Raw genomic sequence first — 18,035 nt, 5'->3', positions numbered from 1 at the left:
TCACACCCTTCTCCATTTGAAATGCTCTTGATACATCTCCTCCAATTCGTACTTTGGCTGACATTCCTTCATTTACACTTCTGATGGCTTTCACAAGTTTGGGAGGTACTCTTCTATTACTCAACACCTTCCATATCCACTTCCTTGGAATTGTGTCGAATGCAGCCCTCAGATCCAGAAGAGCCAGTAAACATTCTTCCCTCTCTCAATGAATTTCGAGCTTATATTTCGGAGAGATGAAATATGCTCCTGGGTCTGCCTACCTGGTCTGAACGCCGCTTGTTCCTCTTCCACCACCCTGCGTAAGCGTTTCTCCAGAATGACTGTGTATAGCTTCATACCCAGCTGGGACAAACATACAGCTCTATAATTTTCACAGTCTGAAGTGCAGCCTTTCTTGTGGAAAGGAATGATAATGTTTTCCTTCCATTGTGAAGGAATTCTTTCTTGATGCCATATTAAATTCAACAAAATCAGCAGTTTAATGATCTACAGATGGAAATTAATGAGATGTTACAATTATTCAAATGCTAATGAATTAATTATTATTATTATTAAACGCAAATCCAAATTAAATGCTGTAAATCACCCCGACGACTTCTGCTAGCCAATATGACAACAGGGTAAACAGCTAACTGGAAATTCGATGAGCGCTACTATTAAAAAATTTCTCTTTATTGACTTCTTGTGTAATTGAGAAGTTGAGGTTGAGGTAATTAATTATTCATATAAATAAGACACAAGAAATTGTCAAAAACCACAGATTTTATTGAAAGTTAGAAAGACCGGTCCGGTTGTTACACCATTGTCAATCTGTTTATCAGAGATTGACAATGGTATAACAACCGAAACCGATCTTTCTAACTTTCAATAACATCTGTAATTTTTGACAATTTCTTAGACTTTTTATTTTTCTCAAGAATTATTTGTCAGCCCGGAAATCGAACCGGGTTCCTCCTAATTGCCGTCAGGAATGCTTACCCTTACACCAAACTGACAATCTCTGGATAGCAGCGCTCATTTTATACGAAGCCATAGCGGCCAGCCAGTCTACAGATGTAAATTACTGAGATATTGCAATTATTCAAATGATAATGAATGAATTATTATTATTAAACGAAATTCCAAATTGAATGCTGTAAACGTTTGAATAGTAGCGCTCATCGAACTTCCAGTTAGCTGTTTACCCTGTAGTCAATATTTGCAGTAGCAGAAATCTCGGGGTGGTTTACAGCATTTTTTAATTTGGATAATTTTCGTTCGATAATAATTATAGATCAATGATCATTAGAATAGCGGAATCACTCAGGAAAGGGGAATTGGACTTTTGAACCGGTGAGCTGAGAGAGTGATTACCGCTTAGAGGCGAAATAGAGAGAGAACGTTTCGAGGTGCGCTATAGAGGGAGGTTGTAATTTGTCAATAGACAGTGATTGATTTCGTGAATATGTGATTTATTTCAGAATTATTTTAGAACATAGATTGTAGCTTTCAATTAAAATTGGAAATTCATATGAATCTGTCTGCATTAATAATAGAGGAGTTGGGTGGAAAAAACGACCTGAGTCAAGAAATCAAGTTTTGCGTAAATGAGTTTGACATATTTAGTACACATCTACATTATTCATCAGAATGCAATACTTGCAAGTATTGAACTTTATTGATCTTTTTATACTATTTTCAATGCTGTTAATCATAATTAGCCAGTAATCCCAGGCTAACTGTATTAATGGATATAAGGTGTGTTGTCTAAGGCGTTTTTCCATAACCCTGGTGTTACATGTTCAGAGGTTCAATAAAATGATGAAAAACCCGTATCAAGAGTAGTGATAATGATAATATATGCTCATGATATTGGATAATTAATAGTAGGTGATGATAAAGATCTAAAAAAATGTCATTTGAAAGTGAACAATTAAAGATGATATTTCTTCTTGAACACGTTTCTTCCCATAATCAAGACTCTGGATGTTACATGGTATGTTCTGATTTTTCGGGAAATTCATACACCCCAATGTTTTCAGCATCGGATTCTTCTTCAGGAGCGTCTTCTTCATTATTTCCATATTTAGAGGATAATTGGTTCCCTGGATGTATTAATGATCTTCTTATACCATTCATTGGTAGAGAGTTAGTTGGGAGGAGATTTTAAATATTCTTTCCGAAGAAATGAACATTGATATGTCCAAAGCTCGCCAATTTTGTAGATGCATTACAATATTATCTTGTATAGTTATTCCAAATTGCTTTTTTCATATCATATACAGTCCAATAATTTTTTCTTAGTCTATATTATGTAAATTTATCTATAAGTTTGCTGTATTGTGAGCTATTGTATATAAGTGTATAAGCCAGTATATACTGGAATAAATAAAGTACTCAATCAATCAATCAATCAGCTTCTTCTTTTGTAAGGAAACAAAATAAGGATTTCACTGGTGCGACTCACGCTTGTCAGCTGAATAATTTCAGGTTTGCCACACAAACAAAAAATGTTCACAGCTCACTCATTTTTCAAGATACAACATCATTTTATGTACCAATCTGTTCAGAATTTAATGGCGGATAGAATGAATCATGTTGCGGAAAAACGACACGAGTGGCCTCGGGTCGTTTTTCTACCCAGCTCCTCCATTATGAATAACATATTATTCTAATTCAACTAAGCTTGCAGGTTGGAACAAGTCTTCGTTGATTTATTTACATAAAAGCAGATATTGGCAATTTATCACTCCTTTATTGGAATTTCTATCATTCAAGACATTTCGACTCTCTTATCACAGCTGGCATTATATAAAATATCGGGGACCGAGCTTCGCTCTGGAGTACAAAAGCATAAAAAATGTATTACGAAAGAAGAAATTATAATAACATTCATACAGAAATGTTCTATCTAATCACAGTAAATTGAGATTAATTCCCAGAGGAATGCAAAAATTTCCCTCACAAAGACCAGTTGCACAAAAGCCGGTTAAATCTTAATCTGATTAACTTCACGTGAACCAAATCAGAGAAGACCATTTCAAAAAGATGGATCTACTGGAATTAATCAGGATTGAAAATAACCCGGCTTTTTTGCAACCAACACTAAGTACCTGATTGAATGATTACAAAAGTTCAACAGCTGAGTCATAATTTTGACACAGTCCACACACATGAACTCGCTCACTCACTTCCATCACCAACAGACGACGAAATAATTATTATCACTGTTTTTCCAAGGATGAATAATACATTATCCTTTTAATATCCTTCAGCGAGTTTTACCAGGGATGAGACCTAAGCAATCGAATCTTTATATTATAAACCTACTATGTTCTGAATTTCGTGAGAATCGTTAGAGCCATTTTCGAGATCCGGTGAAATACAAACATATAAACATCCAAACATATAAACAGAAGTTGCTCGTTTAATAGTATAGGATAGTCTGATTTAAGATCGAAATATTATGAGATCCAACTGTCAAATGGATTGAATAACTTTAATTCAAAGTGCATATTAAAATTATGTTACTCAAATTATTTATTATACTAGTTGATTCTACAATCATTTGACAAAAAAATTACATTTAATCCATACTCAATTATAAATTCAGGTAGTAACTTATTTAACATTTTTTTGGATAACAATCTCAAAACTTGTCAATGACTGTGCCGGTTGCATAAAAGCCAGTTACATTTTAATCGCGATTAATTCGAAGAGAACCAATAAGAGATGCGTTCTTTTCGATAAAGCCTTCTGTGATTGGTTTTCGTGAAATTAATCACGATTATAATTTAATCAGGTTTTGTGCAACCAATCTCTTATGCGACATATTGATCTTCCTATTGTTTCTAGTGCTATAGGAATGAGAATTTTCTCTAGTTTGACACGGTACAAATTTTTTACCTGTGTAAATTTTTCAAGGAAACTTAACTAATGTAAACGCTCCTTTAGGCTGGGTTACACCGGTTAGCCAAGACAAGACTATTCACGTTTAGTCACAATAATTCACATAGTTGCTTATGAAGACATGTCCAATTGCAATGACTAATCAGTGTGAGTTGCGTCATAAGCAACAATGTGAAGTATTGTGACTAAACGTGTCTTATCCTGTCTTGTCTTTACTAACTGGTGTGCGCCTGGCCTAACTGTGAACTGAACTACTGTGAATTACTGTGAACTGACCCATTTGCAGGGTGGCTCCATCATCGACCAGGTTCTCAGCGATGTGCTTGCCGAGTCGACGCATGTCGTCGGTGAGGGCCGGGGAGGGGTGGTCGGGGAGGGGCCGATCCAGTTCGCAGGCAAAGTCAAAGTGCGACTTGTGAATCACTGCGTCGCCGAACGTCCGCGGCATGTTGCGGTTGATTTGCGCTGCAACAACAACAACATTTCAAATTTTATTTATTCAAATTCACAATATTTACAATCACATAATAAATTACACTTCAATTATATTGATGAATGTTATATACTTCAATCATGTATTACTTACATTACTTACTCCTCAGCTCTACAGGTCTTTGCAAACCTTGGCCTCCCTTCACATAGCCTCTCCATCTGTCACGATCCTCGGCCTGCCCCCTCCAGTTACGAACTCCAAGCGTTCTCAGATCTCGTTCCACATCATCCGTCCATCTATTTCTCGGTTGACCTTTTCTTCTTCTGTTATATATCCTGTCCTTCCATATACATTTCACTACTCTGTCATCTCCATTCCACCATATGTCCCATCCATCTTATTCTACCAGCTTTAATAAACCGCACAAGTCTTCATTGTTTAAGAACTGCTCTATTTCCAAATTTTTTCTTCCTCTCCAAAGACCATTCTCAAACAGAACCCATGATTCTTCTCACTACCTTCCTTTCAAAAACTCTCAATCTTTGCACATCTCCAGCTGTAAGCACCCATGTTTCCGATCCGTAACTCACCACAGGCCTCACCAATGCTTTGTATATTGTAATTTCGTAGCTCTAGATATCAATCGAGATTTGAACAACTTGATATTAGCATAGTATGGCCTCTTTCCCGCCATGATCCTGTTGTTAATCTCTGCTGAGACTTCCCACTACTTGTCACAAGTGTTCCCAGATAGACAATTCTTCTACCTGTTGAAATGTGTAGGGTCCAATTTTCATGTCTCTAGCAACTCTCCTTCCTAGGCCTACTGCTGGTGACACTCTCAGATACTTTGTCTGGCCTCATTTATCTCCAATCCCATTGGTTCACTATTGATGTGCCAGTGATGTGAAGGCTTCTCTCAAGGCTGGTACTGTTCTAGCTACTATGACCAGATCGTCTGCATATCCACAAACTTGCCATAGTCTATTTACTAGGGTGCTCCATGCGTGATACCTTTTACTGCTTCATGGAGAGCCAAATTAAACAATAATGCAGACCAATCATGTATTTATTCAAATCAAATCAAATTCTTTGTTTTCATTTCATCAATAATAAATTTCATCAATAATTACATTTCATCAATTCTTTGTTTTCATCAATAATAAATTTCATCAATAATTTCATTTCATCAATTCTTTGTTTTCATCAATAATATTATCAACAGGAAATCATTTGTACTTCACTTATTAGAATAAAATAATAGCATGAGAAAAAGTTACCATAAGAATAGAGTAAAATAGGAACTGTAATATGATACTGAATAAAATTCCATGTGACAACAATGGTGTCTTGCATTTTTGCTATAATGGCAGTGGAGAAAAATAGGAGAACAATGTTTCCGATCCTCTGTCTTGTCAATGCCTTTTATAGGCTTGGGGTGAGAGTGTGAAGATGGCTCAGTATTAGAGACTACCAGCGCCACATAGCTTCACCAAAAACTACTAGGACTATCGGCTTGAGTTGAAACTGAATTTGAAACATACACACCCTATACCATGGCATATCTTCCCATCTTTCGGAGGAGACGATAATTCGTCGATCCCGACTACCTAAAAAGCAGTCGTCATCTCCCATCGTCATCTATCACCATCCCTCTCACTCATTACCCACGCACAAGCCTAAGAGCTTATGTGAGCATCACCCTCAGTATTATTATTAATCAATCTTTCTTCTATGATCTTAGAGAACCGATTATCCGGACATCGGACGTCCGCTAGGTGAAATGAAAAATTGAAACACCTAAAAACCTAACCTATTCTGTATTTCAAGTAGCTAAATGGTCCGTAACAATCAAGGTTCAATACAATATTTTAAAAAAAAACTATTTGAGTTGTTTTACCTTATTGAATTACACAACATCTGAATGAAAGATAAGTATAAACATAGAGAAACAATAGCGTAAGTAGATATCCCATGGTATAGGGAATTTATGTCGCAACTTTTACTGTTATCTCAAGCCGATTACTGTCGATTATTGTCAATTTTTACTGTTTTGTTGGGGTGAGAGTGTATGAACGGCACAATTTGAGAGACTACCACCGTCACACAGCTGCATGGGAAAGAACTAAGTGAACTATCGGCTTGGGATAACAGTAAAAGTTGCGACATAAATTCCCTATACTCATGGGATATCTACTCACGCTATCGTTTCTCTATGGTATAAATAAGTCATATTACATACAACACGTTCTACCATAGATTAAAGATAGCATAGGAAGATATCCCATAGTATAGAGCGTTCATGTTGCAAATTTCAGTTTCAACTCAAGCCGATAGTCCTAGTAGTTGTTTTGGTGAAGCTATGTGACGCTGGTAGTCTCTCATACTGTGCCGTTCTTACACTCTTACACTCCAACAAAACAGTAATAACAGACAGCAGTTGACAGTTATCGGCTTGATTTAACATAAGATCGGCTTGAATTTTGTAACATAAACAACCTACACCATGGGATATCACCATAAATGATACAGTATCAATACAATATGATACAGTATCATCTCAACATGATACACAACACCATGAGATATCTTCTTATGCTATCTTATCTCTTTGGTAGTACGAAGTAGATTTATCTAACAATATAATTAATTTATTAATGAATAGACAAACATACCAATGATAGTTTTGCTGTAGGTGAGCGCGGCCCGTACACAATCGACACTTGTTCCCAGCGAACAGTAGCCCTGTGCATCAGGTGGAGAAACCTGAAAACAAAAAATATAGAATGTTCACTCATTTCATGAAAAGCACTCATATTCAAATAATCTATACTATAGCCTAATAAAGGAAATAACTGACTTATACACGTACGGGATAGGAAAATTATGTTTGACGCATCATCACATCTGAGCTACAGAACTGATTAACTTTGAATTTTGCATATAAAGTCTTAATTTACCCAGGATGGTTATAGGCCTATTTCAAATTCTTCAAGATTTCAGAAGGTTGAGTCTTCAGTTATTCAAGTTTTTAACTAGACCCTTTCGGAGGACGGGTTTCTGCTAGTTTTGCATATGTAGATACTTAATTAACCGAGGATGGTTATAGACTTATATCAAACTCTTCAAGATATCATTACCACAAGTTTTCAGTTTGTCAGATTTTAAAATAGACCCTAGCGGATCACGGGTCACCTGCTAGTTTGTGAATAAAATTGCAGTATGCATATGATTAGGATTGAACTACTTAGGATTATCAATAGAATAGTAAGGAATGTTGTTATCATTGTTGAATGATTGAATAGATAAATAAGAAAGTTTATGATTTGAAATTTTAAAATTGAAATCAGATTGTTTACACTACAAAATACTATAGTGAGGTCCACGTTATAATGGCAGTGTTTGATTAGCATTGGTATTGCTATCCTTGTCTATCATTCAACAAAGCGGATAGCGCTATCTCTTCCTCGCTTTGCTCTGTTGCTGGATCATCTTTTAACAATGCAGAATCAATTGACAAAATATTTCATCTCAATTATGAAAATTCATTGAAAAAAATAATTTCTTGCTTAATAAAATATAATTGATTATTTTGAACGAGAATGAACAGTTGATATTACATCAATAAACCTGTATCAGCTACCGTCTATAGAAGGCATTGACAAGACAGAGGTTCGGCAACGTTGTTCTTCTATATTCTCTACTGCCATTATAACGTGGACCTCACTATAGGTCCTGGAATGAAGCGGTTGGATTAATTATTCATTTCTGGATATAATTACAGATCATATTTATTTATTAAATTATTTATTATGAATATATGATTGGGATTGAACAATTTAGGATTATCAATAGAATAGTAAGGAACGTTTCTATCATTGTTGAATAAGTGAATAAATAAATAAGAAAGTTTATGATGTAAAATTAAAAATGAAACCCGATTGTTTACACTACAAAGTACTATAGTGAGGTCCACATTATAATGGCAGTAGAGAAAGATAGGAGAACAACGTTGCGATCTCTGTCTTGCCAATGCCTTCTATAGACGATAGCTGATACAGGTTTATTGATGAAATATCAACTGTTCATTCTCGTTCAAAATAATCAATTATATTTTATTAAGCAAGAAATTATATTTTTCAATGAATTTTCATAATTAAGATGAAATATTTTGTTATAATTATTAATACTACATAGTTAAAAGATGATCCAGCAACAGAGCAAAGCGAGGAAGAGAAAGCGCTATCCGCTTTGTTGACTGATAGACAAGGATAGCAATACCATTGCCAATCAAACACTGCCATTATAACGTGGACCTCACTATATAGTGAGATCTACTCAATACTGGCAGTGTTGGTTGTATGAGGAGGCATAGCAGTCAATTGTAAGGATTCCTGCCACTTTGAAGTGAATCTCATTCGAGTTCTAGCAGAGAGAGTAAACAAAAACGTTTGAAAGCTTGCCAAATAGCTCGCACTTTTTACAACAATTTCAAGGCTGGACTTCAGGGATTAAGTTGTTTACTAAGCAGCGCTTGATAGGTTGAAGTTGACTTCTTGCTTGAAAGTAGAATGTCACGTGAAACCTGACATATTATGCAAAAAAAGCTGAATAGATATTTATTCCAAGTTTCTAAGATTATCTTTGCGGTTTAATTGAAGCGGGAACTGAAGACTGGCTACCAAGATCTGAGACTTGGGGCTGGTTTCCGAGCTTGGGATCTAGCTAAGTTCTACACTTTCAACAGCTGGAGTCAGAAAATTGGCTTTCCAAAACGGGGCGTAGTCGCAGTCCACGTTTTAAATAAATTACTAGAAAATTGAACACAAAATAAAATAAAGAGAAAATTTAAGTGTAAATTTTCAGCTATTTTTAATTATTTAGGAATGTTTACTTTCGTCAAGGAAAAACGTTTCCAATTACAGAAATGAGAAAATAAAGATATCATAAAAAATCTGGTGTGGTACACCACACAAACTTTCCTTGCTCATTATCTATAAGCCTCATTAACGAGTATAATTAAGGGGAATAACATTATGCCGATTGGCGGCTAGATAATTAAAACTACGATTATACTATTATTATTGTGTTCGGAGTATATTTTCCTTTGTTTGAATTATGAAATTTGAGGATTTTTTAAAAGTTGTCAAAACAGCTGTTCTACGAATAAAATATCGACATGTGTTCTTTTGAATAAACTGCTCTACCTACCTACCTCACGCACGAGGAGAAGGTTACAACGTAAATTTCTCAAGGATGGGGTGGACCCCCTGTTAATTTCTCAGGGAGGAGACTCATGCCAGTTGATAGAGCTGATATATAACTATACAGAGTATGAATTTGAAAAAAATCGGTCGAGTCATTTTTGAGAAAATCGTGATAGAAATTTAACAAGATTCATTCTTCTCAGGAATATTACGAAGCTCCTGCAATTTTTCCAGAAATGAGACTCATGTCAGTTGATAGGGCATATAAATAGCTATCTAGGGTATAATTTTGAAGAAAATCGTTAGAGCCGTTTTCGAGAAAACCGTGAAAAACATGGTTTTTTAGCAATTATCCACCATTTTTTCCGCCAATTTGAATTGAATTTTAATTAATTTCTCATTGTCGGATCCTCATGGTATAGGACCTAAGTTTAAAATTCAAGTCAATTGGTTATTAGGAATGGATTTATCGTGTTCACAGACATACACATACACATACACACACACACACAGACACACAGACCAACACCCAAAAATCATGTTTTTGGACTCAGGGGACCTTGAAACGTATAGAAAACATGAAATTAGGGTACCTTAATTTTTTTTGGAAAGCAATACTTTCCTTACCTATGGTAATAGGGCAAGGAAAGTAAAAACTGCGACAACGCCCCGTTTCTGACAGCCAGTGTTCTAACTCCAGCTGTTTAAAGTCTAGAACTTAACTAAATCCCGAGCTCGGAAACCGGCCCTTAGGCTGATATACTGGATGATATGCTGACATTCTGATATAATGATTACCTGATGCAATATTAACTGTCGAAAATAATCAATTATGTTATATATTTGTTGATAGAATAACAGATCATATAAATATGATTAAGAACAACAGGCTTGACTCAAAACTATTCTATTCCCAAGTTTTTATAGTGAATAAGATGTCTAAAATAAAAGGTTATGTGTTTCCTCTTGGAGATTCAAGTTTAATTTTCGACAAAAATATATTTATGAGCTGGAAATTTTGGAGTTTGGCTCAACTGACACTTACGCGACTCAGGTCGAGAAGAGACTCGACTCTAGTGGAGAGCATGTGTTTCCAAATGGTGACACTCAGACCAGTCGATTCTAGTCTCCGCGACGTCACCCATTTGGAAACACATGCTCTCCACTAGAGTCGATTCTCTTCTCGACCTGAGTCGCGTAAGTGTGAGTTGGGCCTTAGTAGGATTTATTGATTGAAAACAAAATTCAGGAGCCGAATAAGTTTTGGTCTAGCGCCTACTTTTTCATCCCGATATTGAAACTTTTAATCCAATGAATAAATTATGAGATACTGCAATTATTCAAATGCTAATGAATCATCAATTAAATTTTAACAAAAATCCAAATTAAATGCTGTAATTCACCCCGCAGACTTCTGACAAAAAATTTTTGAATAGTAGCGCTCATCGAGTTTCCATCTGACTGTTTACCCAGTTGTTAATATTAGCAGTAGCAGAAGTCTTCGGGGGTGATTTACAGCATTCAATTGGATTTTCGTTCAATAATAATAATAATTCATTAATAAGCATTTGAATAATTGCAATATCTCAGTAATTTCCATCTGTAGACTGGCTGGCCGCTATGGCTTCGTATAAAATGAGCGCTGCTATCCAGAGATTGTTAGTTTGGTGTATGGGTAAGCATTCCTGATGATAATTAGGAGGTTTTCAGGTTTGATTCCCGGACTGACAAATAATTTTTGAATAGTAGCGCTCATCGAATTTCCATCTAGCTGTTTATCCTGTTATTGATATTTGCAGTAGCAGAAGTATTCGGGGTGATTTACAGCATTTAATTTGGATTTTTGATTAATTATAATTATAAAATATTTTTCAGACCGCGTAAACTGACTGACCTGAATCATAGCCACATCTGGCTGAACAATCTTTCTGTGGAAGAGTTTGGGAATTTCGCTAAGGAATATGGGCACACAGTCCGATCTCCCCTCGGCCACTCCTTTCCGCACATTGGCCGCCATGAAGAACGACAACGAACGAAAGATTCCTGAAAGAAAAATACACAATACAACTCTCTAAAAATAGAAAGATCTAAACAAAATAGACACAATTCAACCTATAGAAAATGGAAAGATCTATAAAAAACTAGACCAACAACTACAACGAACGAAAGTTTCCTGAAAAAACACCACACAACTCAACTTATTAAAAATAGAAAGATCTATAAAAAAAACAATTCATTAAAAATAGAAAGATCTATAAAAAATAGACAATTCAACTTATAGAAAATAGAAAAATTATAAAAAACTAGACCAACAACTACAACGAACGAAGATTCCTGAAAGAATCACACAATTCAACTTACTAAAAATAGAAAGATCTATTAAAAATAAACAATTCAATTTATAGAAAAATTATAAAAAACTAGACCAACAACTACAACTAACGAAAGATTCCTGAAAAGTTAGTATTCCTGAAAAACAATAATTCAACTTATTAAAAATACAAATATCTGTACAAATAGACAATTCAACTTGTCTATAATATAATAAAGGAGAGATTATTGTCTCACAAACGTACAGGATAGGAAATACACGAATGACGCATCATCACGTCTCAACTACTCAACTGATTACCTTGAGATATTGCATATAAATTCTTAATTCACCGAGGATGGTTATAGGCCTATTTTAAATTCTTCTAGACTTCAGTAGGACAGGTTTTCATTTTGTCAATTTTTTTATTAGACCCTTGCGGAGCACGAGTTACCTGCTAGTTGAAAATATCAACTAGTAGTTAAATATCAAATATCAAAATATCAAATATCTAGTTTAAATATGCGTTTTAAAATGCATAAAAATAGACAATTCTTTCATTACCGTATTGAGAAATTTAGAAACTTTAAACTTTGCTATACAGTACTTTTATTAATGAGACAATGTATGAATAAAGATGAGGACAATGGCATCGTTCAATTGGAATTCAATCAACTTGGGCTGGTTAAAAACAAGAAAGAGTGAGAGATAGAGATGTAGCAGTGAGAGAGATACAGAGGCAGAGTGAGTGTGTGATACAGTGAGAGCATGAGAGAGAGAAGGAAGAATAGAGAGAGAGATAGAAGAGATCAGTTTCCTGATTACAAGCGTCATCAAACAAGACAAGTGGGGACCATCAGCTTATTGTCAACATTATAGTCAAGTTCACTTCAAACTTTTGGCATTGGTTGAATGAGAGGCATAATGACGTCATAATATTTAAGGAATACTGGCACTTTAAAGTGAATGTCACCATTACAGACAATTTTGTCAGACGTCAACTGCCTGATTCAATCATATAAAATATTAGATCACTAGATAGAGGAATATTGAATAGAAGCCAGAGGCTATGTTACAATATTCTTCCAAGTTACAATATATAGGGTGACACAGAAAATCGGGAACTTTTAAAAACGCTATAAAACATTAGTGAAAATGGCAAAAATGATTTTATTCAAACGAATGTAAAGTTCAAGACTTGCCAATTGAGAATTATTAATAACATCTATCACTTTTTGACAATTACTTCTTTAAGATGGCTTCCTCCTGAACGAATACACTCTTGAAATCTGTGTTGATGATTCCTCATTGCTGCAACATCTGCGTTTCCTGGTCCCATGATCTGTCCACCTGCGATTTTCTGTTTGTGGAGCTATCTCAAATCAAACGTTTCCACAACTTGACCAATAATGACTGTGGTTGAATCATAACAGACAATTCAAAATGGAATTAACAATATATGTGACAGGAATTTTTATAATAATGTATGTATATGACATTTGTTTGTAATTAGTACTTAGGCTATACTAGTAGTCTGTGAACAGTAGACCTCAGGCAGTATTCTCATCCACAAGTACCTGATTGAAACTATAGACCTTATGGAAATACAGCAATAGACTGGCTTCTCCACACATCTGTGTAATCACTTGTCAGCTGATTTATGATGAATAATTCTATAGTCTGAGTTTTACTCTAATATTGGCGTATGAAGGAGGCTTCTTTTTTCTTTTATATTATCCTTGAAATGCAAAATTTCCAAAAACCTTGTATAAACGTCGACGCGCAATTAAAAAAGGAGAACATACCTGTCAAATTACATGGAAATTATTACCGCGTTTCGCCGTAAATGCGAAACATTTAAACATTTATAAACATATAAACAACACTGTGACACTATTCATATAATATGTATTTTCACATGTTTTATGAATAAATATTCTTTCAATAATATCCAAGCTGAAATGTTGCAACAATCGTTCAGGAATCTCAATACAGATTTCAAGAGTGTATATTGGTGCAGGTGGAAGCCATCTTAAAGAAGTAATTGTCAAAAAGTGATAGATGTTATTAATAATTCTCAAATGGCAAGTCTTGAACTTTACATTAGTTTGAATAAAATCATTTTTGCCCTTCCCACTAATGTTGTATGGCGTTTTTAAAAGTTCCCGTTTTTCTGGGTAGCCCTGTATATAAATTATTAGATTCTCTAATATTTTCTGTAAATGATGTAGTAGTTTTCGTTTTTTTTTGGAAAATAAACATTTTTTTTATTCTTGAATCTATTGGAGAAAGTACTTAATGTAAAATTAATCTATAGTGAGATTCAAGTTATGAAGTCAGTCAAAATGATAGGACGACATAATTGCAAATTTTCTTTGTCCACCGACTTGCATACTAGAAAGCTGTGATTCAAGTCTATCAAGTACAACATGTTGATATCGATTAATTCTATCTATAATAAATATACTAAAGGAAAGAACTGGCTTATACACGTAGGGGATAGGAAATTCACGAATGACGCATCATCACGTCTCAACTACTCAACTGATTAACTTGAAATTTTGCATATAGATTCTTAATTTACTGAGAATGGTTGTAGACCTATTTAAAATTCTACAAGATTTTAGTAGGTCGTTTTCAGTTTGTCAAGTTTTTGAACCCTTCGGAGCACAGGTTACCTGCTTAGTCTTAATTATAATATTTTTTTCATCTAGAAAATGTATTTTTCATTATTTAATAATAGATTTATTACTTGAGATCAAGTACTCTGGTGATTCAGTATAATTCTAGATTACCTGTCTATGTAGAGTTATAACCAATGAACGAAATACATCATTTCAATACAGTAATGAAAATTGTTATTCAATTATTGAATATCATATTTTTTGTCGGATAGAGTGTAATTTATTATTTTTTTTAAATAACAAACACTTAATATTACATCAGATATACTGGTACCAGCTATCCCATATAGAAGGCAGTGACAAGGCAGAGAATCGCTGTTCTCCTATCTTTCTCCACTGCCATTATAACTTGGACCTCACTATAACATAAAGATTTAAACTGAGGGAAATTGACTTTTCTAATCACCTCCATTGTGATCATTTTTGGAGATTATTTCTCCAGTAAGAATAATTGAAATGAAAGCATTGCATTATTTTATATTTTATTCTCAATCATTTTTCTTTTATCAGTTAACTTGAGTTTTCAATCACTTTTCTGAAATGAACATTAATTTCATCTGTGGAAGAAGACTACATGAGACCTATAGTGATATTCTATCATAAATTATGAGAATTCATTATGCAATTATTGAAAAATTTAATTTCTTGCTTGATAAAATATAATTGATTTTTTAAAACGTGAATGAACAGTTAATATTACATCAATAAACCTGTATCAGCTACCGTCTATAGAGGGCATTGACAAGACAGAGGATCGGCAGTGTTTTTCTCCAATCTTTCTCCACTTTCATAACGTGGACCTAACTATAATTATAATCATGACTTGACCTGACGATATGATAAAATATTTCAGAAATATTCAGAGGAACACTTTGAGGAAATATTCACAGCTGAATAGTGTTGTAAACGTGCGAAGCTAACCGCAACATTCAACTATTATTAGACCAATCAGAGCACGGCCTTGCCCTTGTCTATTCATTGCACTCCGCTGCTTAACTAATTCATTCAAAGTCATTCCATTGATTCTCTTTGGCCTACAGTTGTCGACAATCTTTGCTAGACAATACAAAGCAAGCTATAGTGAGGTCCACGTTATAATGGCAGTGAAAAAAGATGAGAGAACAGCGCTGCCGATTCTCTACTAATTTATTCAGTCATTCCTGGCAGTGGGAAAAGATAGTAGAACAACGTTGCCGATTCTCTGCAACGTAGATTCTCTACTAATCTATCCAGAGTGATGCAATTCATTCACTCCAGCCTACAGTTGTCGACGGTCTTTGCTAGACAATAGAAAGCAAACTATAGTAAGGTCCACGTTATAATGGCAGTGGAGAAAAATAGAGGAACAGTGCTGCCGATTCTCTACTAATCTATTCACAGTGATGCAATTCATTCACTCCAGCCTACAGTTGTCGACGGTCTTTGCTAGACAATAGTAAGCAAACTATAGTAAGGTCCACGTTATAATGGCAGTGGAAAAAGATAGAACAACAGCTTTGCCAATTTTCTGCAACGTCGATTCTCTACTAATCTATTCAAAGTCAGGACATTGATTCACTTTAGCCTACAGTTGTCGACAATCTTTTATAATGGCAGTGGAGAAAGATAGGAGAAAGGCGTTACCGATTCTCTGCTTTGCCACTGGCTTCTATAGACGATAGCTGATACCTGTATATCTAATGTAATATCAACTGTTCATTCTCGTTTAAAATAATCAATTATATAATTATTTTACTAAACAAGAAGTTATATTTTTCATGAATTTTCATAACTAAGATCAAATATTTTGTTAATTAATTATAATTCTACATTGTTAAAAGACGATCTGGCAGCAGAACAAAGTGAGAAAGAGATAGCGCTATCCACTTTGTTGAATGATAGACAAGGATAGCAATACCATTTCAACACTGCCATTATTACGTGGACCTCACTATAGTTGTATTCTATTACATAAAAACGTAAAATCAATAGATTTAAACTCTTATCTAATAAAAATGTTGTCTTCTATTCCTAGGTCTATTGCATCTTTCATTTTCACTTGCAATAGCTCTATTGTGAAATATCTGTCAGAGCAAACAATGCAAGTATGTGACGTCACTCATGTTAATGACACATGCTGATAAAAAGCTGTTGTTTTGTTTAGCTACATGAGTGTGACTCTTTGCACATAAAGCCAACTTCAAGTGTTTATCAACTGAAATTGCATTTTATCGTTGTTCTATAGAGAGGTTCACGTTATAATGACAGTATTTGATTAACTATCCTTGTCTATCACTCGACAAAGCTCATAGCACTATCCTCTTCTATCTCAGCAACAATGGGATATGGTTTTTTAACAATGTATAAATATATTAATTAACAAAATAGTCTCAATTATGAAAATTTATCATCCAATGATCATTAAATAATAATAACTCCACAAGGTTTTTATTGAAATCTTGAAGGATTTGATATAGTGAATGAAAAAGACTAAGAAATTGTCAAAAAATCACAGATTTATTGATACTTAGAAAGACCGGTTTCGGTTATTACACCATTGTCAATCTCTGATTAACAGTTTATCAGGTAATAACCGAAACCGGTCTTTCTAAGTATCAATGAATCAGTGTTTTTTGACAATTTCTTAGTCTTTTTCATTAAATATGAATAATTACCACAATATCAACTTCTCAACTACACAAAAAAACTTGAAATAGGCCTATAACCATCATCGGTGAATTGAGAATCTATACGCAAAATTTCAAGTTAATCAGTTGAGTAGTTGAAACGTGATGATGCGTCATTCATATCCCGTACGTGTATAAACCAATTCTTTCCTTTATTGTAATATCAAAAACATAGGAGCAACCTGGTTGTTTCCAAAAATTGTTTTCATAACACAATAGTTACAATGATTCATTTTACAGTAGTTGAGTAAGACTACAAAAATGAATATGCCTTTCACTGATGTACCTTTGGAACTGTCTTTAATTGTATCAGAATTTATGTTTTTATGGGTAGTTTAAATGAAATCAGTGAGCTATTTCAGGGGTCTCCAACCTTTTTTATCCAAGTGCCACATTGTTAACTCTTGGCAGGCTTAGAGGGCCAATAATAAGGATGTACGTGGAATTTGACTTGTGGGGACACACACGACACGGGGGATTTGGGGGGTTACAATTATTATATATTATGAGAGGTTTTAAGTAATGTTTAAGTAGGAAGAAACAAACCAATTAATTTCATTTTAATACAAAGTCCAATTTATTTAGTGTAAAAATCTCTTAAGAAAACTTGACAATGCATGAATTTATAAAAAGTTACCATGGTAGAAGAGAATAGGTACTCATTTTTAGTGAGAATTTGTTTTCCACTTGAATTGTCCGCCCATTTAGGATCAAACTTTGTGGTTCCGATCATTAAAATTGATTTCAAATGTTCATCTGACAAGGAAGTATTTGGATTCAACAAACTTCATTTTTGAAAATGTCTGCTCACACTTGTAGGTAGATCCAAAAAGAGAAAACATA

General features: G+C 34.4%; 1 protein-coding gene across 1 annotated transcript in view; it reads right to left on the bottom strand.

Moving 5' to 3' along the window:
* Positions 1-18,035, bottom strand: part of LOC111057201 (4-hydroxybutyrate coenzyme A transferase) — a 57,196-nt gene that overhangs the window by 18,349 nt on the left and 20,812 nt on the right. The window contains exons 3-5 of the mRNA XM_039419819.1: positions 11,426-11,574; positions 7,000-7,090; positions 4,168-4,356 (exon numbers count right to left, since the gene is read on the bottom strand). Of these exons, the coding sequence (XP_039275753.1) occupies positions 4,168-4,356; positions 7,000-7,090; positions 11,426-11,574 (429 nt within the window). The remainder of the gene's footprint in view (positions 1-4,167; positions 4,357-6,999; positions 7,091-11,425; positions 11,575-18,035) is intronic.

This window comes from Nilaparvata lugens, chromosome 1 (assembly GCF_014356525.2).
Source record: "Nilaparvata lugens isolate BPH chromosome 1, ASM1435652v1, whole genome shotgun sequence".
NCBI lineage: Eukaryota > Metazoa > Arthropoda > Insecta > Hemiptera > Delphacidae > Nilaparvata > Nilaparvata lugens.
Note: the sequence above shows the minus strand (reverse complement) of the source record. Positions and strands in the feature narration are given on the sequence as shown.